Source organism: Dermacentor andersoni, chromosome 3 (assembly GCF_023375885.2).
Source record: "Dermacentor andersoni chromosome 3, qqDerAnde1_hic_scaffold, whole genome shotgun sequence".
NCBI classification, from domain to species: Eukaryota; Metazoa; Arthropoda; class Arachnida; order Ixodida; family Ixodidae; genus Dermacentor; species Dermacentor andersoni.
In genome coordinates this window covers 146,185,044-146,206,511 of record NC_092816.1, presented here as the reverse complement: position 1 = coordinate 146,206,511, position 21,468 = coordinate 146,185,044, and the positions used below count along the sequence as shown (strand labels likewise).

Here is a 21,468-nt window from a genome sequence, read left to right as displayed (position 1 = left end):
GCGTCTACGGAGTGGCGAGGAGCGCATGTTGACGCCATTGCTACGCTCGAGCAGTGTAGGTGACGCCACGGTCGAGGAGGGGGCATGAAAGACAGGAGAAACGAGGAGTGAACGAGGAGGAGGAGGAGGAGGAGTGTGTCGCTACTTTACAAAGTTTAAGGGGCTTTATTCTAGTGTTTACGGAATCCTGCCTGTCAACCAAAGGACCAGGCATTATTCCGTAAAGGCTACTCAACAATAGACCATATTCACACTATCAATCAGGTGATAGAGAAATGTGCGGAATATAACCAACCCTTATAATAGCCTTCATTGACTACGAGAAAGCGTTTGATTCAGTCGAAACCTCTGCATTGATGGAGGCATTACGGAATCAGGGTGTAGACAAACCGTATGTAAATATACTGAAAGATATCTATAGCGGCTCCACAGCCACCGTAGCCCCCACAATGCAAGCAACAAAATCCCAATAAAGAAAGACGTCGGGCAGGGAGATACGATCTCTGTAATGCTATTCACAGCGTGTTTACAGGAGGCATTCAGAGACCTGGATTGGGAAGAATTGGGGATAGAAGTTAATGGAGAATACCTTAGTAACTTGCGATTCGCTGATGATATTGCCTTGCTTAGTAACTCAGGGGACCAATTGCAATGCATGGTCACTGACCTGGAGAGGCAAAGTAGGAGAGTGGGTCTAAAAATTAATCTGCAGAAAGCTAAAGTAATATTTAACATTCTCGGAAGAGAACAGCAGTTTACGATAGGTAGTGAGGCACTCGAAGCGGTAAGGGAATACATCTACTTAGGACAGGTAATGACCGCGGATCCGGATCATGAGACTGAAATAATCAGAACAATAAGAGTGGGCTGGGGTGCGTTTGGCAGGCATTCTCAGATCATGAACAGCGGGTTGCCATTATCCCTCAAGAGAAAAGTGTATAACAACTGTGTCTTACCAGCACTCACGTACGGGGCAGATACCTGGAGGCTTACAAAAAGGGTTCTACTTAAATTGAGGACCACGCAACGAGCTATGGAAAGAATGATGGGTGTAACGTTAAGGGATAAGAAAAGAGCAGATTGGGTGAGGGAACAAACGCGAGTTAATGACAACTTAGTTGAAATCAAGAAAATGAAATGGGCACGGGCAGGACATGTAAAGAGGAGGGAAGATAACCGATGGTCATTAAGGGTTACGGACTGGATTTCAAGGGAAGGGAGGCGTAGCAGGGGGCGGCAGGAAGTTAGCTGGGCGGATGAGATTAAGAAGTTTGCAGGGACAACATGGCCACAATTAGTACATGAACGGGGTAGTTGGAGAAGTATGGGCGAGGCCTTTGTCCTGCAGTGGGCGTAACCAGGATGATGATGATGATGATGATGGTGGTGGTGGTGGTGGTGGTGATGATGATTCTAGTGCTCTTGCATGGCTCCAAACAGATTCTGGAACCATGTAAGAGCACTGGGAACTCCAATTAAAAAAATTGTAGACGGCTATAAGGGATGAATTTAAGGCAGAAAACTGGGCTAGTTGATGGGTATTCGTATAAGGGGACATTGCACTAGCGCGTAAAAAAGGACACGGACTGGAACATGAAAACCTAGCGTTCGGTGTCTCTTTTTCATGTTCCTGTCGGTGTCCTTTTTTACGCGCTAGTGCAATGTCCCCTTATACGAATAAGGGATGAAGATGGTAACATCTTCGAAGGAGACGATGCGCTGTGGTATATCAGAGACGTTACTAAGGATAACTTAGGCACAAAAGAGAGCATAGTTCAGAATCACAGATCCAGCATCAACAGAGAAGTCTGGGAGATCAAAACTTACCACAAAAGAAGCTTTTACTGGAAAAAAAGCAGAATTTTCTTAGCACCGTCGCAGGACCCAATGAAATCCCAATACAGTTGTTGGCAATACAGCAAATGACCCCAGTGCATTCATTGCGTTGCATTTAGAGGTCATCGGCCTCTGCGCTTGACACGCGTTGCCCGCTTCCTCACAACGCAGGGTGCAGGGCCTTCGCAAGGTGTTCACCTCGTGGCGCAAGGGCCCGATTGTGGCCGTGGACGGCGTGAGCCTGACCATGCACGAGGGGCAGATCGCCGCGCTGCTGGGTCACAACGGCGCCGGCAAGAGCACGCTGCTCAACATGCTGGTGGGCACGCTCAAGCCCACCGCGGGCTCGGCGCGCATCTACGACCTGCACACCGACAGGCCCGAGGACGTGGCCCAGATCCGGGCCATGCTGGGCGTCTGCCTCCAGGAGGACATCCTGTTCGACACGCTCACGGCCCGCCAGCACCTGCGCTTCTTCGCCCGCATGAAGGGCGTCCCGACGACCAGCATCGACCTTGAGGCACGTCTCTGCACGTGGCCCAAAATTTTAGGGTTTTCGTAAGAGAGGAACCCGCCGCTCGCTCGCACGAATCTACGAAAGAAGCACGTGCGGTTTCCTCAGAAAGGAAGCTTCGTAGTTGAAAATAATTAAGAAGAAAGCAACCGTCCAGGTATCGAGTCATTGGCCGATGCCTATCTGTGGCGGCCACTCCACTACCTGAGCTAACCAGGAAACTAGCGCGAGGCCAGTCAACTAGCGATTCAAAACGCAGGAACCCCGAATGTAGGCATACTAGGTATCAGGCTCGATTCCCAGACCACAGCGAATATTTCTTCAACTGCGGAGCCGTCTTTCTCAGAAACTCGTGCGTACGTTCCCTTTGTATTGATTCAGCTTTGGCATTGAATTGTTCTTCGCCACCACTACACCGTGACAGTAAGTTTGGCTGCAGTTCCGGGTGGATCACTGGATTTACTTAATTAAACCCATCTACCTTGCAGAGTTTCGCGGAACTTAATTTGCTTTGAAGGCTTCGGCTTGTCAAACAAATCACGGTCAGACATGGATGGCATCAATATACTACATACGGTCAGTACATACATACGGTTAATATATTACATACTACATACGGTCATGGAATCTTATGGGATTCGCAAGAAATGCTTCCACGATAACTCAACGGTAAAAAATCTTGTCGCGGAGTGTTCGACATGCCTCAGCCCGCTTACGCACACGCTGACGGTTTGCGTAAAGGACAAGTATATGCCGGCGCCAAGCCACATTTATGTGCATGGAAATCAAGAGCTTGACGAAAACTCGTCTGGTCGGAGTTGCTCAAAGTCAAGGGTAAAACTGCCGCTGACCGAAAACATTCAAAGAAAAAGAAACCAAGACGTTTAGGCTCCCATACGGGGGCCTTGTTCACAAGTTTTTCATTGTGCACAAGACCCCCGTATGGAAGCCGAAACGTCTTGGTTTCCTTTTCCTTTAATGTTCTTGGTCGGCGTCCGTTTTATCCTTGACTATTTCCGTGCATTCTTCAGGAAGCGCCCACGAGCGAAACAGGTCGAATTGCACTCCGTATGGCAGCGTAGCGTATTAAACCTATATCATTGATGGTAACAGAGAAGCTACAGTAAAGATAAATATGTTATTTCTCGCCGTATGTTACGGCGCGATGCGACAATAAACGGCAGCTCCGTAGAATGTACGTAAAGCGTAAACCCGACGTGGACGCATCAGCGCAGTGTTGCCACCTTCGCAACCATGCCGCGCGATTACCGCGCTGCTGCGACCGAAACGCATAAAAGTTCCCATACGCTTGAATCAGTAAACCACCCGAAAGATTATTTGAGGTTGGATACGGATGAATGAAGTATACATACAAGGTTCCAAGAACTGTTTTGTTTACGGCCTATAAAAACCTGCTTTCGGGCAGCCACGGTATAAGCGCGTGCTGTATGTGTGCCACTGTTGCGCAGGTCAAGAACATCCTGCTGGAGTTGGACCTAGCGGAGAAAGCCGACGTGCAGGCCATCAAGCTCAGTGGAGGGCAGAAGCGGAAGCTGTCCGTCGGCATCGCCCTCATCGGGGACCCTAAGGTGTGCAGACAAGGCGCGGTCCTTGCACAGTGCACTGGTAACAGGCCGCACGCTCTTAACGCGAAAGCCTGGCTCACTAGGTCACTTTTCTTTTCCCCATTTCTTAATGCGAAAAGTGTGAGCGGATAGTATTGCGTGCGGTTGCGCCATCTACAGGCATAACGTTAGCTCTTGAATTATGTAATTGCTTACTGGCGCTATTGTAATGAATATTGTTACGTGTGAAAAGACAGAGACAAAAGAGATTATTTACACGGCATTTACACTGGAGCAGACCGCCAGGCAGACACGCGCCTGTGCCAGAAGCCCAAGCACTTCATCGTCTCTCTCGCGACGGCTCGTCCTTTGAGCATCTGTCGAGGGTATCGTAATACTACCCCTCTCCCACTCCCTCCCGGCGGCAAAAGCGCCATGCCGGTATTGTTAATTATCTAAGGCGCGTGGAGAGTTCTTAGTAGCTTGAGTCTGGCGACGTGGACAACGTTACTGGTAGTCGCAGCGGAGGACGCAATGGGCGTGGCTAGAACGATTTCATTGGTGACATCGGTCACTCGGCGGAGCACGCGATATGGGCCTGTGTAAAGGCTAAACCCCATTAGCGCGATTTTGTGCGCGACAGCGACGAGCGACGGGTTCGCGCGACGGATCGGGCCGTCGCTTGAACAGATCGCTCGGTCTTGTCGCGCGATCGCTCGGTTTTGCAAATCTAGAATTCGTCGCTCGTCGCCCGGAAGTGCTATGAGCGACTAGCCAATAGCGCAAAGCCGGAACTGGATGTACATAATTCCAGTACTTCCGTTTGTCGCACGGAACGAGCAAACGATTGAATTTTTATAGGTGCAAGGACAAGAACCTACTGCAAAACTTTCAGAAATATTTTATGCTGCTTTTTACAGTAAAATACATCAACTTAAGTTAATAAAGCACGCGTCACGCTAGTTTCGGCGCCTATATTGCTGCCCTCATACCGGCAACACTGGGGAGACGTCGCTCGAAGCAACGGCTCGAAGTCATCGCTCGCATGGGGTGCAACTTGTAGGCGACGAGCGAAAGCGACAGCCATCTCCATCGCGTCGCTTGTCGCTGTCGCGTGCAAGATCGCTTGCATGGGGTTTATACTTAACGAGAGAGTAGTTTTTCACAAAGGCCAGCTTTACGAGATGGTGACCAAAGCAACACGCGGGTGCCGGGTGAAAAATCGACATAACGGTGGCGGAGGTCGTAGCAGTGATTCTGTCTGTCTTGAGACTCTTGCCGACGAGCGCGTGCAAGTTGGCGAGCATGGTCGACACGGGCCATAGAATCACGAGCGTTATCACTAGTTGAAGCTGTCGTGGACGGAAGCACAGTGTCTATTAGTAGCGTTGGTTCTCGCCAATACAAGTGGTAGAACGGACAATAGCCAGCAGTTTCGAGACGGGAAAAGTTGTAAGCAAAGGTAATGTAAAGTAGGCCAAGGTCCCGGTAATGCTGGTCGGCTGAAACGTATTTCGATAGCATGGCTGTAAGGGTTCGATTCGGTTATGCTGTATAAAGCAGACACGCATGATGTCGTCAATGACTTCGGACAAAAGCGTACAGCCACAGTCTGTATTTCCGTAAAAATGATATCGTGTAAGGAAGTCCACAAAATCAGTTGCGCAACTGGTCGCAAGAGCGCATGTTATGGCGCAGCGGGTCGCGTAGTTCGCAGCGACGGCAACCCACTCGTTCCATGATGTAGATTCAGGAAAGCGGTCGGGAAGGTCTACGCTGACAAGATGGATGGGCTTGGTCGGGATGTCGAGTGGCTGCAGGTAACCAGCGGGGCACTGGGATGGCTTCTTGCGTCGCTGGCATACGTCACAAGCAAGCGGTGACGTAACGTCATACGGAACGGGCAAGGCCCGGCCAGAAAAAACGGCGGCGTACTCTGTCGTAGGTTCGAGATACGCCGAGGTGACACGCCGCTGGTGCGTCGTGAAGCTCCTGTAGAACGGTTGAGCGGAGGTGTTTAGGTATTACAAGTAGGAAGTCAGAGCCGCTCGGATGAAGGTTACGATGATTCAGAATAGCGTCGCGGAGGACGAAGAGGCGTAGAGTAGCGTCGGCCGGAGAATGTTCAAAACGGTCGATGAGTTCTCTGGTGTAGGCGCCACGACTTTGCTCGTCGGCGATATGGAGTAGCTGTGATATCGAGAAAACTCAAGCAGCACTGTCAGGATTTGAGTGGTCAGAGTCGTCAGCAGGGTAACTCGACAAGATGTCAGCGTCTTGGTGGAGACGGTCAAACTTGTAAACCAAGGAACATGAAAACTCTCGGAGCTTCAATGCCCATCGACCAAGCCAGCCTGTAGGATCTTTCAGGGTTGAGAGCCAGCAGAGAGCATGATGATCAGTGACTACGGAGAAAGTACGCCCGTAGAAGAGAGGGGCGGAACTTAGCAACCACCCAGACAACAGTAAGGCATTCCCTTTCCGTATTAGAATAGTTGCGCTCCGACTTTGATAGGAGGCGGCTTGCATAAGCAATAACGCCATCCTGACCACGCTGACGCTGGCGCCAGCGGTCATGGCGTAGGACAGCACCTACGCCATGACCGCTGGCGTCTGTACGCAATTCTGTAGAGGCACCGGGGTCGAAGTGGGCAAGGATGGGTAGCGAGGTGATAATTGTGACGAGACGAGAGAAGGTGGCCGCTTCTGAAGTACCCCACGAGTATTGTGCACCTTTCTTTCAAAGTATTAGTGAGATGTCCAGCAATTGCCGCAGAACCTTGAACAGAACGACGAAAGTACGAGCATAGCCCGACAGAACTCCGAACGTCTGCGGCTGTCTTCGGAACCGGAAAGTCTCGGACAGCACGAGTTTTGTCGGGATCAGGCTCTACTCCGGAAGCGTCGACGAGATGGCCCAGGACAGTAATTTGGTGGCGGCCGAAACGACATTCTGGCTTAGCTTCGCCTTTCGAAAAGCATCAAGTGTAGTTGCTAGACGCTCAAGGTGAGTGTCGAACGTTGTCAAGAAGACGATGACGACGTCGAGGTGGCAAATACATGTGGACCATTTACGCTCAAAGGAGGCCGGAGGGCCACTTTTGTCCAAAGGGCATCCCTTTAAATTTGTATAGGCCATCGAGCGTTATAAACACGCTCTTTTCTCCGTCCATATCGAGAACGAAGATCAATAGAAGAAAAATAACTGGAACCGTGGAGGCAGTCAATGGCGTCGTCGATACGTGGGAGTGGGTGACGTTAGACCGTCGAGCGCGAGGTCGCGGCTTTTATGGCCGAGCCGCCCGCGACCCCATCTCGGAAGCCGACACACTGCAGAAACTTTCGTACAGGCGCCTACAAAAGTGGTATACTCCAGGCAGCGGGAGCCGGAGCAACGGCAAACTGCATCGCAACGCCATCTACAGGCAGCATCTGGGATCATGTCTACCGATAATAAAGGGCACCCATTGGCTGTCTCGATCCCAGATGCCACCTGTAGATGGCGTTGCGATGCAGTTTGCCGTTGCTCCGGCTCCCGCTGCGTGGAGTATACCACTTTTGTCGGCGCCTGTACATACCGCGCTTTTTCGTTAACGTTAAAGAACGTCAGGTGAAAGAAAATTAATCCGTAGTTCCCTCATCCGTCCCCTTCTACCTCGCTACGTTGCTTCTCACAGCCCCGATGATTACTTGACAGGTTAAACCGCACCGTTCAATCAATCAATCAATCAATCAATCAATCAATCAATCAATCAATCAATCAATCAATCAATCAATCAATCAATCAATCTTTTTCGTTAACGTTAAAGAACGTCAGGTGAAGAAAATTAATCCGTAGTTCCCTCCTCCGTCCCCTTGTACCTCGCTACGTTGCTTCTCACAACCCCGATGATTACTTGGCAGGTTAAACCGCACCGTTCAATCAATCAATCAATCAATCAATCAATCAATCAATCAATCAATCAATCAATCAATCAATCTGATTGATTGATTGATTGATTGATTGATTGATTGATTGATTGATTGATTGATTGATTGATTGATTGATTGATTGATTGATTGATTGATTGAACGGTCAATCAGCCAGTCAGTCAGTCGATAGATCGATCAGCCTGCGCCGTTTGCAGATCGTGTTCCTCGACGAGCCCAGCAGCGGAATGGACCCGTACTCGCGGCGCCACCTGTGGAGCGAGCTGCAGAAACGCAAGGAGGGCAAGGTCATCGTGCTCACCACGCACTTCATGGACGAGGCCGACATCCTCGCAGGTGTGTGCGCTGTGTCGAGGCGAAGAACGGAGAGAAAACGCTGCGTGTCGTCAGCGCTGCTGTGCCGTCGCGCCGCTGTCAAACTCCGGAACGTTAAATTGAATCGCTCGTTCATTTGACCCCCAACGAATCGGAGAGCGCGTAACCGTCCGGCAAGTTAGCTTCTCGGCGCAGACATGGTAGCGAAAAAAAGTGGACGCTCTTATATCATTGTCATCCACGCGATAGCAGCGCGAGGCCGCGAGAAAAAATTCTACGCGGGTTCCTTAGAATATCACATTTTAAGAAAAAAAACTTGTCCTGGTCCGGAAATTTGACCCAGAACCGCCCCTTTTCCGGGCCAGTCGCTCTGCTAACAGGCCTAACCAGACGCATGTTTGATGACAGGGCGAGAACTAAGTGTTGGACAAATTGAAGCGAACGAACATCGAATAAACAAATAAGCTCCGCGGAAATCTGTAAAACTCGCTTGCCTAATCAGTATAACAAATCTCCGGAGTCGCACTTCGGCAGTTTATAGAAGCAAGGCTCCCACGAGACTTGCGGCTATTATTATTATTATTATTATTATTATTATTATTATTATTATTATTTATAACAGATAAAGATAAGTGGCATTTGTAAATGTTTGCCGGCACAAACCGCGTTTCTTTCTCGACAAAAGCCACATACGTAGGAAAGCGGACTTCACGAATTTCTGCCGCTGGCTCTTACGAGTCTATATAGACCACAGTTATAGCTTCGGTTTCTCGATGCCGTTGTCCTAAGCTGTCATACAAACGCTTTCGCATCTGACAGCATCTATAGGCAAGGCGCTTATGAAATGCCGAAGTGTGTGTATTGCTTTAGAGATGCCCATTACTCAGCAGCACTACCATGTATTCGTCAATAGAGGGTTTTAGAATTGGGGACCCAAAACTCGGTCCCCAAGCCGCGCCGGCTAGGCTGCTCTTTGCGTTTAGGGGAGCAGCAGAGTTTAAGAAGTGGGTAAAACGCAGACAGCATCGGTCCGAGCGCTCGCGACACCGCAGTGGGTAAAATAAAAAGGTGCTCGAAAGCAAAAAAAGAAACCAAACAAACAAACGAGAGCTTTTCTTACCAGTCAAAACTAACGGGATGAATTTTTTAGCATAAAGGGCAAACAATAATATCTACTAAACGTAATAACTGTTAGTATACGAATGAAGTGTGCTGTTTTAAGGCCGAAGACGGCTTGGAAACCCACGCTAGTTTTCGATTTTTGGCTCGTGGGTCAACGCGGACGCAAGAACCGAAGACTGTCTTGGGTTCTGCGCATGCCCACTTGCGGGCCGCAATTTTCTTGGGTCCTCAAGCCGCTAGGGTCCCCAATTCAAAATCTCTCTGATAGATACAGTCACAAACTGAGCGTCCAGCTGTCCGTCACGGTGGCTTTTCAGCGTTTCCTCAAAATCGAATAGATGGATGCACCCGTGCACAGGAACACTTGGCTAAAATGAGGGGTGCTTTGTTTCTTACCGAGCAGCTACAAGGCTTAACTGTCATTTAACTGTCCCTTAATTGTGTCGCAGACTGGAAGGCTATCCTGTGCAAGGGCAAGCTGCGGTGCGCCGGGACATCTCTCTTCCTCAAGAACCGGTTCGGCATTGGCTATCACCTCACGTGAGCGAGCTTGAACTTACCTTTAATAGCAATGTTTTATTCAGAGTTGCACTGGTCCGGTGGTGACTGCATATGGCGCGGCTGCACGAGCCTAATCTTGAAAGCGATCTGCGCTGGGTACAGAGTCTAGGCACGCCGACGGCTGATAGCTTCGTGTGCGCTCTGTTTTCGCCGCTTAAATTAGTTCGCGTTGAAGCAATAGGCAGCAAGAAGGGCAATTCGCTCGCTGCTTCTGCCGCTCTTCCTCACGCCAGCGTTTTGACAGCGAGTGTCCGCGGTCATCGAGTGGCATGTGTTCACGTTTGTCTGTGCGCGCGCGACACCACGCTCGTTAATTTAGTTAATAACCGAATATTGAGAAGTGTATACGGCCGATGAAACTACTATCCTTAGTTAGTATAGCTGTCTGCTAATTTGCTTTCGTAATCGACGCTTCGCTTTTCGGGAGAAATTGTTTACTAATACGTAGAGCAAAGCACGCTCAGAGGCACCTCGGTGGAAGAAAGCAACACAAGCTGTCCTGCAACTTTTTTCAGCGTTAGCACAAAATAATGAACATATTAGCACATGCTTCTAAAGCGTGCATTAGAAAGCCGCCAATCAAAGGTGACAAATGACGAGTGACGACGGCTTGCTCTCTAGAACGCGGATGTATTTGACGAACGTAATTTCGGGAGACTTCGCGCCACGGCGCCATCGCCGATGCATTCTACACAGGGCGGCGTAGTCGCGGAGTCTTAATTATTTACTTAATTATACCTTAATTATTCCGTAGTCTTAATCATTTACCTTCGGTGCAGCATGGTGGTGGACCAGAGGACAGACAAGGCCCAGATTGGCCAGCTGGTGCAGCAGTTCGTGCCCAGCGCGACGGTGTACCGCTCGACGGGCACCGAGCTGGCCTTCATCCTGCCCATGGACTCGACGTACAACTTCGCCAACCTGTTCGCCGCCGTCGAGGAGGCCATCGCCGAGGGGACGATGGGCGTGCGCAGCTACGGCATCTCCATGACGACGCTCGAGGAGGTGTTCCTCAAGATGGGCGAGGTGGAGAGGCCCGACGAGGTGCACCTGCGGGACATCCAGGTGGGTGCCGAACCCCGAGCGCCCTAGCCCCCCCCCCCCCCTGCCCCCCTGCCCACCCCCCCTGCTGTGTGCGCACTCGCGTGCCAGCCGAGCGCTGTAGAGGTGAACATTTTCACTTTGGAGGGTATGGTTCTGCTCAAACCCGCGAGATGGAGTATGTTCCCAGAAAAAAGAATGAATCCCACCTGACGACGAAGCTGTGGTCTGAAACATACGCAATTCATCCCACCTGTACGTAGCACGAACGTGCGAAGGAAACCCATACTGTTCTTGAAAAGAATGCTTCGCAGCTGGAAAAAACGAAAAAACTTGAACCCGGGATCAACGCCTATCTAGGACGTGTGCAGATAGGAGCGCTAACAATGCAACAGCCTCACTAGATTAGGTGTCTTGCTAATCTTTCTTCCGGTTTATAAGTACCAGAGTAACGACTCCAGGAAAAAAAAATTAACAAGTGACTGTGGTGCCGGACGTCATGCTTACGGAGTGGTCATGCCGTATGAACACTTGACGTGATTTGACGTGCCGCGCACCTGAGCAGCGTGCAAGTTTGGTGAGCTGCCGTTATAAATTTGACTTCGATCAACGTTACCTTTGGACATAACGAGTGTTCAACGAATGACTGAATGAGCGAATTTATCTCGCGGAGCATGTCTTGTGTCTAAACTGGGAGAAAAAAGGAAGATCCTGAGAAAATGGGTCAAGAGGGGCCGCTCTGCAGATTAGGGAGCAAGAATCTCGTATATGTGGCGGAGAAGCACTATACAGTCTCGCTAGGCGTGCACTCTGCAGGAACACCGACGCCATCTTGGTGCCGAGAAAGGCCAACACGTCAAATCTATAGCGCATTGCTAACATTTTTCAAGACATCAGCATAGCGATTCCCCCCTTTCATGTGGGAAAGAAGTGTGTCTTTTCTTTCTGTTTGTTTTTCTTTTGTTGTTCTTCTGCCATAATGTCCCACTTCCTTTCGTTCCCCTATGGGTTGAAATTTTCGTTTTCGCTGCGCCGTTAATTAAGAGCCCCGTGGTTTTGCACCAGCTGTGGTGCCACTGCGAACGCGTCGCGTGCTGTCGGCTCATTTCTGTGCAACCAACTGTTGCCACACTGCAACCGAGAGTGGGACACGCTGCGCTTAGAGTGCATTGTGAAAGGGGCGCTCACTAAATGCGTAGGGCGAATGTGAAGCGCGACTCGCACGTCAGAGCCGAACTTCCATTTTTTCTTTTTTTTGCGAAATACTACACGCCATTACTATATGAAGTGTTAGCCTGCGTGTCTCTCAGTATCGGCTCAGCATTTCCAGTAGAGATGGAATTGAGAACGCATCGAGGATGTGACATCGCAGCGTTTCTCTTACTTTTTTTTTTTACCTGTTATGGACACAAACTGTTCTGACCACGTTTTTATTCGGTCGCAGATGAAAAGTTTCGAGTATCCAATTATCGCGTTGTGCGCGACTTTGATTACCCAGACTGTTCAGTTGCGATTCAAAATTTAGAATCTTCGCACACCCCTCAAAATATGCAAATGCAACTATACGCACAGGTAAGGCGCAAATACAAAAGTGAAAGAAAACGAAAGAAAGGCATATTTGTCAATATTGCACAAGTTCGTTATGCACACGTAGGAGACTAAGCGTACTGCGCACGTAATTTAGAAAAAGAACTTATACAAACACTGGAACCCTAAGTCGTTCCCAAACGGACGGCCCGCAGCGTAACCAGGCGCCCCGAAAGACACAGCGAGTTAAGTCGCAAATGCGTAAGATAAAGAAAAAAATATAAAGATTTATCAAACGACATTTCTAGCTTAATCATGCAGACGAAGGGGACTAGGCGTACAACAATGATAGATTAAAAATTTAGAAAACAATTATTCGTACAATCGTGCGCAAAGCGACCGAACGACGAGGCCCTCCTCCCCGACGAGCCAGCGTACGTCGCCTAATAATAAAAAAAAACGGCCGTGGCTTAGCTTGGTTAAGCCTGGTGATTGCGACGCCTCGCGACGGCGTGAGATGGGGCCCCGTTTTTACACAGCTGGTGTGACGTCACACCAACCGTAGTGCCCCTGGTGAGAGGAGCGGGAGTTAGGCCGCCGTTGGTGGCTACCGCCTCGCCTTGCGACGGCGTGAGATGGGGCCCCGTTTTTACACAGCTGGTGTGACGTCACTCTAGGTCACGTGGTGTGACGTCACGCAGCGAGGTCACGCTAAAGGTCAATGGTGCCTACCACCGCCTCGCCACGGAACGGGCTGAAGTGCGACCTAAAGTAGTATTTCTTCGCAATAAAAACCCCGACGAGGTTGTCGCCAACTGTCGTGCTCCCGAGAAAGGATGACTACATAGGCCTGTTCACGACAGACGGACATCGTCAACTCGGCCGTGCGGAACGCACCCCCGCCTACGAAGAAAGCGCCTTCTCCAGGGGAAGCAATTGGCTCCGTCTCGTCTACGCCTCGGGTAAGTGGTGCTTGCCAGTACTGCCTCCGTTCTACGCTTCTATCCGTACAACTAAACAGCAACATAGTTGTCTCGGCGACAACTTCGATTTTGCCTTTTGTGATGCGTGTAAAACGCAGATGTGATCTCGTAAGACAAAGTGTAGCTCAATAATCGATTTCGTATAAATGTTGCGCTTAAGAGAGAAAGCTGGATGCTACTGGGACTCTAGCAAGCAAAAAGTTTGGTTTAGGGCCTTGATATCTTTTTTTATACTAGAGTCGTTGGAAAAATTGATAAGTTTCATAAAAAGAAATAATAATAGGCTCGGTGTTGGCAAATCTTTAGCTCAGAGCCAATCAGATGCCTCAGTTCCGTGAACTGCATCTGGGTATAATGGTTAATGGCGGCGCTAACAACAGCGCGTTTGTTTACAGCGGCGATAGGCATGTATGAGCAGCCGGGTATAACAAGGCGCGAATGAAAACTGCACAGATTAGCTGCGTCAGTAAATAAGGCGCATACCTGCCATGTAAAGGGACGCTAAAGAGAATGTTAGTTTGAGCTATATCATGGTAAACCACCTTTCTTACAATAGTGGAACAGCCACTGATGGAGTGAGAAAGGGACTGTGTAAACTAAAAGAAAAAAAACCATGCGCAGACACAAAAGACGGCTGACGCGACTTCGCCTTGAAGTTCGCGCCTTAGCTCGTAGTGACGTCATAGATTTAGATGCCATATGCACGAGCGAATAGTTAAATGATTACCGGTAAAAAATAACCGATACTATACTGCATTTTACGGGAGCCAAATAGTAAACGTCCAAAGTTTCGAGGAATTTTGACTGACACAAAAAAAAAAATGTATTTTGAGATCCATGACATCATACTTACGGATCAGCGCTACGATTTCGGCGTGAAATTAAGGAAAAGCTTTGACCCTTTCTTTATTTTCTAAACAATATGTTGTCTCGAAATTGACGAGAATGAAGCAGTGAAACAGTACCTTATCAGAATACAAACTGACTTGGCGTTTACCAACCTATTTTTCTAATTAGTGCCCTTGGAAGCCAAGAGCGACAGGGCCTTTCGGTTTTATAAGAAACCTTTGTTTCTTCTTTTTTTTCTTCTCCTTTCCAGCAGCACAAAACGACTCGGCACTCTGGCGCCTCCGCCAGCCCTGCGGCATCCAACGGGCGTCAGGTACTGCATGCAACGTCTTCACAGGCAACCGCGCAGCCATGCCAATCCGAGCCACTCGTAGCTGTGTCGTCAGTGCCCGCTGCCAGCCCGCGTCTTCCCGCTGCACACGATTGGCAGCAAAGGGGACGGGGTTGTGTATATACACGCACGAGGTTGCTATAAGTGCAACCGGTGAAACGCAGGATCCTTGGGGCAACGCTGACGGACGTACAAATGTTCACAGTTCTGGAGCTTCAAAACATTGAAAGCACTATTCTGAGAATATGTCTGGGGCAACTGGAAAAAAAAAAATAACCATGCGCGCGCAGGGGAAGTCCTTGGAAAATAGTAGAAAATAAGACTGTTTTCAACGAACAATAAGAGCAACACGTTAAGGTTCCTCTTCGCCAGCTGTACTTCGGCAGCTGCACAGCTAGAGGTCACAGCTGACTTGGGTTTGCGAGCACGACAACACTGAAAATAGAGGCCAACTGCAATGAAATTTCAATTTCGCCGAATTTCTTGTAAATGAGTCAGTGGGGAGAGCCGGCCGATTGTGCGTTCCGAGAAGCGAGGAGGAATCGCCCATTGTGCGCTGCTAATGCTTCCGCTAAGCTTCCATTCCGTCGGCTTCGCGTTCAAGGGTGACTACAGGCGGACAAAGGGGGTCGGGGAGCCTTTCTCCTGGTTCTATTTCCTGATTGGCTGACGCAACCCGTAGCTTTCGCTGCACGACACGGAGTTGTTGAGGCGGATTACAAGCGCACCACGCGTGCACCTGGTGGTTAACGGATACGACGCTAATCCCCAGCCACGTCGCCTCCGAGATCTTTGGGCGAGTCGCAGACGCCTCCTAGCTCCGTAGCTCACGCCTAGGAGCCGCGCTGGTTCTTAACGTACTTGGTAATACTTCACTTCTGGCGATCAGTAATAACGATATTTTTTTTTCAATTACGGTATCGAAAAGGTCTATTTTGGCTGCCTTTTCGTCACGCGTCCACTCATTTCAAGCGTAACATTTTTGCGTGTCTAGCTTATCTATGCAGGGTGTCCCAGCTAAAAGTAACCCAGGATTTAAAAACGACGGAGCGGGCTGGAACAAACTCTGCGGCGTTGAGGATCGTACGACATAGTTTGCGCTATTTCCTTTTCTGCAAAACCAATCAATTAGTATGACCTAATTCCCTATTTTTTTTTTCTATATTGTCTTCAGCAAGAAACTGCCAATGTGAAGGTTGCAGGCCACATTTAAACATAGCCGACCGAAGTGTTTGCAACTAAGTACCATTGATCGAGCTTTGTGTACTTGCCCTTAAAGAAAGCCAGCGAAATAAAAACAATAACCGCGCGATAGCAGCACTGTTTCAGCGACCCCCAACGACCGGTCCGGGTACGACATCCGCTTGTCTCTGCAGTCTCGTTGTGATCGGGCGCACAGAGCGAGCGGCGGTCATGGTGTGTCGCGTTTCGATGTGACGTGGCATAAGCATATCATTCGCTCCATTCGCGGACTTAAGCCCGAACACACAAGGCAACAAACAGTCACCGACGATTACTATACTCCCTAATGCGAAATTTGAGGGCAGCTCTGTACGTTTCCATTTCGCAATATAGTGAGGCATCGCACCGATCACCGCACCGACTAGCGGAAGCGCGACCTGCGGTGCTACAATACATAGATCGGCCACACAGTTGCTGCTCCCGGCAACTGCAGCTTCTGCAATCTATGCGAGAAGGCGAGCTTTTTGGGTTTTTTTTTTTCTTCCCCCGCTCTGCTGGCGCCACCGCTATCGCGGATGCGCGGACGTCTTTCATCGCCCGCAGGGCTCCGCGTTCGTTCTTTCATTCTTCGCTCTGCTCGTTCGCTCGGTTACGCCGAGGGACAACGCCGACGGTCGCCGCAGGAACGGGCGCCTGAGAGCTGCGCTCTAAAAAATAAAAATAAAAGATGCGGCTTGAGCAAATATTGACCGCAGAACTGTTTAATCGGGAAGGAAAATGCAGTTGCCACGTTCGCGATCGTAATTACTAGCGAGAGTTGTTGGCGCGTAATTTGCGGCCAGCAGAAACGCCAAGCCCGTCTCGGACAGTGCTGCAGAGACTAACGGAATTCGTTTCTTGATCGCTCGTCTAGGAGCGCGAACAAGCGGCGCTACCGCGCGCTTGATTTTGTATTTCGCGGCATTTAACGGCGAGTACAAGAAGCTCCATCGATGGTACTTAGTTGCAAACACTTCAGTGGCCCATTTTGAAATGTGATCTACAACTTTTCATATTGGCTCTTTCTTGGTGAATCCAATATTTTAAAAGTTAGGCAATTTGTTTATATTAGTTCATTGACTTCGCAACGAGAAAAATACCGCAGACTAGACCACACGATTCTCAACACCACTCAGTTGGTTTCAGCCCCGTAGCACGCTCCGTCGCTTTTTAAAGCATTCGTTACCTTTACCTGGGACACCCTGTGCGTACACTCTGAAACTAGGCTTCTTACGCGGCCCGAAAATTTTGTTGCAGTTGGCATTTCTTTGTTTTTCTTGAGCAGTTTCATTCGACGCATAGCCGAAACATTTCCCAGCTAACTATGACCCCCTCAGCAGACAATTCCGCACTCTATTTTTCACATTGCTGATTATTATTTGGAACATACATGCATTTATGGCCACATATTTTTAGGACGCATTTCTCGAGACTGCTGCTATGCACATAATTTCTGCTAAATGCATGTTACTTCGTTACTACAAGGCTTCAGTTGGGCATTTCGAAAGTGTGTGCTCTAAAGGAAATTATTGCAGTTAATTTGTGAAACCTCATTAGCCAAATTACTTTAGAATTTATCTTGCAAGTAGCCTCCGCCTCTTGAACTTTTCCGCCTGATGCGACAGAATTGTTATGTGTGCCGCATGATATCTTTAACATATCCGCATCCATTAACATAGAAAACCTGCTATAGATATGTACGCTAAGTTCAGGTGTCCCTACATAGATTACCCAAAGCAAGCGTACTAATTACGCCGTCCGTTGTAATACGCACGAGAACGATCAAACCTCCGTGATGATCTTGGTCTCGCTTTCTTTCCAGAGATGCGCACCTGTTCATGTCCTCCAGAGCTTCGATCGTGCTGTGCTTGTGTGCGTGCTGTACTACGCTCGAATTAAAGCGATGTACTAACATGGCCTGTCTCTGCTTCTCTGCTTTGCGATGCTGTGCTGTGAACGTTTTACGTGCGTCCTCTTTTTTTTTTTCTCTCTCGTATGTCACTTCAAATGCGTCTGTGTGTGTGTTCACATTGTGCGTGTCGAGGTGTCCAAGCAACGAAAAACGCTCGCTGCTACTTTCAGTGTGCCGAATGCGCTAACCTCGTCCTCTCACTCTTTTCCTGCTTCGTGCCGAACAAAAAGTTGGCCCACCTCCAAATTTCAAGTTGGCCCACGCCTACTATAAGCTTCCTCGTGCATTTTCTAAGGAGCCCTGTGTGTCTCTATGGTTATCCTCTTTTTATCTTTTATTTATTTTTTGCTTTCAATTGTTCCTTGTTGCTTAAACGTTACCGACAATCTACACTTACACTATCACAACGATTAAATTACGCATTCTTTTTGTGCAGATACAAGGCATTACACTTTTCGCGGGACAGGGCTGGGGAGCTCGCCAAAGCATGCTTAAGCATCAAAACACGTCTTCCCGTATTCTTGTTTTATCACTTTAAATGGACAATACGTTGCACATTCAACAAATATCGCTGGTCTGAAGCCATTATTCAGCGAACGTTGCAAGTGCGCAGTGGCGTAGCCTCTATCTTTTTTTTTTTTTTTTTTTAATGCGTGAGCATTCTAGGACTACTTCCATTGGAAATCTGTCCGTCCGTCTGTCTGTGTGACATGTGACACGATGCGCTCTGCAGGTATACATGGGGTACTATGAGGGTATGTATAACAACGCCTTATTGCTACGTATGACTACGGAGGTTTACGATTGTCAAAAAAAAAAGAAAAAAGAAAACAGAGAACGTCGCCATCATACGACTATAGACAGGTTCCGTCACGTCAGAATATGTGCAAGATGAGCGACTGGAAAGAATGCATATACACGCCATCTTACAAGTCCCGCTTGGGAGTTGCAGCGGTAATCCTTTTTCGGGAAGGGGGTGAGGGGTTAGGGGGAAGGAAGGGGGTGGAGGAAGGGGAACGCACGCATGGCGTGCTCTCCTCGTGGCTATGCCTCTGTACCTGCTCTATAACAAAGTCGCGTGAGACAGCGAGTAATCTTTACACAGGACATTATCTTTCTGCGGCGGCAATTATGAAGTCCCGTTATAGCTATATTATAGTCCGCTTTCTCTCGCAATAAAGTTAGAATGCCTGTTTTCACGACCTCTCACATTGCCAGAGTGCTGTGAAACAATCTATCGAAGGCGCCGTTAGGTACACAGGAACAGGGTGAAGTTTGTGAACAGCGGGCCCGAACAATTGGATGAATAGCATGTAGAGAAAGTATGCGCGCAGAGATTGCGGGCAAATAATTCGCGTATATCTGCGTGGACATCTTAGGATCGAGAACACGCCAATGCGCGATGGAAGGAATGCGGGAACAGGCCAACATGTATAAGGTCGGCAGTTTGCTAAAATATTGCACATATCTTTTTTTGTTCTTCTAGTTTTCCCATTGAGGGCCACGTTGTGGTGCTTCGATCGGCACCGTCGTTATCGCACTGCGAGATGTTGAGTCGCTTGCTTGTTTAGTGTGGAGCCAAATTTACAATTTCTTCGTATGTGTAATGTTAACGTGGAAGCAGCTGTGTTCTCGTGCATGGGCCGAGCCATTTCGGATATTTTCGTTCAGAGCATGTCAGGCTTTTCACGAAGGATATATATTCGAGGATGACAACTCCAGTAACCTTCTTGTCAGTGTTTTGCTTTCTCACGCCCTTCTTGCCTAACACCGAAACTGCCAACAGCGCCGCCGCATCCCCGCGTCGTCATGTTTTACACTGTCACGTGAGCCCGGCAGCTTTTGAAATGTGATGTCAGCTGTCTGGGTTGTCTTAAGCGCTTCGAGCTTCCGAATACGCGTGGAACGTAGCAATCGACGGAAGTGACGTTATAAGTAACGGCTGACATCGTTTTCTTTTTCTTCCGATTCGGCGTGCAGACCAGCTACCAGAAGGAGATCGAAGAAATGGAGCTGCTCAAGGCCAACAAGGAGACCATGCCCGTCAGCACGGTGGAGCCCAACGCGCTGCAGGCATTCATGGCCTTCTTCAAGGCGAGTACGCGCGCCGGCGTCGGGGGCAGCTGGGACGCTTGACTACTTTTCGCTCAATCTGTGTGAACATACCGAAATTTCGTCGACCACGCCGTGGTACAGTATGTTCCGACCAGATAAAGAGCGTGCTCGCGTCTGTGTATAGGGATTATTTTAAACTTTGCGTAATATTTCCGGTAGAACCCATCTCACGATGAATGTCGATGTTAATGCGATTAGCATTGAAGCGATGTAATGACACACCGTATGGCCACCGCCGAAACTCCTCACGTATGAGGCGCGCACTCCAGCCGCGCTCCCCCTCTCGCGCGTCCCTCTGTACATGCCGAGTCATCTACCGCCGCCGCCGCCGCCAAGTCCGTGCGTGGCCTCCGAGATGCGTGGCGCGTCGCTGCCTGCGATCGCTTGTTCCCTCGCTGAGCGCACGCGTTCGTGGCGCTTTAGGAACCCATGTGATGCCGGTGCGATCCCACCCAGCACCGGAGGAGCTTCAAAATGGTTTTATATTATTTATTTATTTCTTTTTGAGAGTATGGCGCATGCCCATTCTTGGGGTTTCGGCCAAGAATGGGCACATGCCACCTGGTGGCACATGGCTAGTTGTGCATAGCCAGTCGTCCAAATTGTCTGTCTATTCGTGCACAGACCCGGTGGCGCGTACCCGCAGTGACCCAGGTTGCGGTGAGCGAGAGGTTAGATACAAATACACCTCAAAGTGGGGTGAAGTTCCCGAAGAAGTGCTGATCGCAATAAAACACACACACGCAATGCGCAAAAAAAAACTCGTTGCTCCTGTGTCGTCCCTCATAAATGCCGCTGAGGAACAGCAGTTCGAGGCGCGCGTTCTCGCGTTTACATGCAATGGTGCAGGATTTTTTAATCGTATCGCCAGGCCAGAGTGAACGAGACACAGCGAGCAGATATAAACTCCGCAGAGACAAGCACGTGCAATGTCGTGCGTCTACATAGTCCTTGTGTCCCACCTGCCGAGCTAACTAAGTGGCTATAGCCGTACCTGCCAACCTGTGAACCTTAATATATGTAAAAAAAAAATCCCGTCTACGCGATGACATGGGGCATTTCTTAAAGCTTGCCCTGACCACGCACCAATTACCGGATACATACGTACTTTATATTAACGACCGTTTATCTTTAAACGCGACACTCAAGCAGCAAAAAAAAAAAGAAAATCTAGAACAGCAGCCACTCGCAAGCAACACGTTTCACCTGCTTAAGGAACCTTCCTGAATGAATTTTCTCCAAGCGAGCACACTCTGGTATACGTGGCGCCTCGCTCTGCCACGGGAGGGTGGTCCAGGTACCATCGCAATAATCTCTTTATTGCGCGCACTGCTTCGCAATCTTGCACCGCTGAATCTTTCAAGAGCTTTAGAACGTGTTGGCGAATGGAGTATATTTTGGGGGAAAATTAACGCTACATTCGTAGAATAGTAAAACGAGCCCGAATTCATAAGCCTTACGAAAAATTCGGGAGAACTGGCAGGTACGCTGTAGCGTCTTACTGCTAAGCGCGAGGTCGAGGGTTCACTTCCCGCACGCCGTGACTGCATTTCGAGCCTCGCACACCTAGGTTAGACGGCGCGTCAAATTAAGCACTAGCCTTCCACTACGCCCTTACAAGATGTGCGTTGAGTTTCAGTTGACGC

The 21,468-nt window shown here is 49.2% G+C and overlaps 1 protein-coding gene across 10 annotated transcripts in view; it reads left to right on the top strand.

Moving 5' to 3' along the window:
• Positions 1–21,468, top strand: part of LOC126525087 (cholesterol transporter ABCA5-like) — a 201,818-nt gene that overhangs the window by 161,688 nt on the left and 18,662 nt on the right. For 8 of the 10 annotated variants that reach the window (XM_072287327.1, XM_072287325.1, XM_072287329.1 and 5 more), the window contains 8 exons: positions 2,008–2,356; positions 3,820–3,939; positions 8,043–8,181; positions 9,732–9,822; positions 10,623–10,908; positions 13,275–13,373; positions 14,494–14,556; positions 19,688–19,801. In XM_072287327.1, coding sequence (XP_072143428.1) covers positions 2,008–2,356; positions 3,820–3,939; positions 8,043–8,181; positions 9,732–9,822; positions 10,623–10,908; positions 13,275–13,373; positions 14,494–14,556; positions 19,688–19,801 — 1,261 coding nt within the window. The remainder of the gene's footprint in view (positions 1–2,007; positions 2,357–3,819; positions 3,940–8,042; positions 8,182–9,731; positions 9,823–10,622; positions 10,909–13,274; positions 13,374–14,493; positions 14,557–19,687; positions 19,802–21,468) is intronic. The other 2 variants (XM_055067517.2, XM_050173149.3) reach the window with 2 other exon arrangements.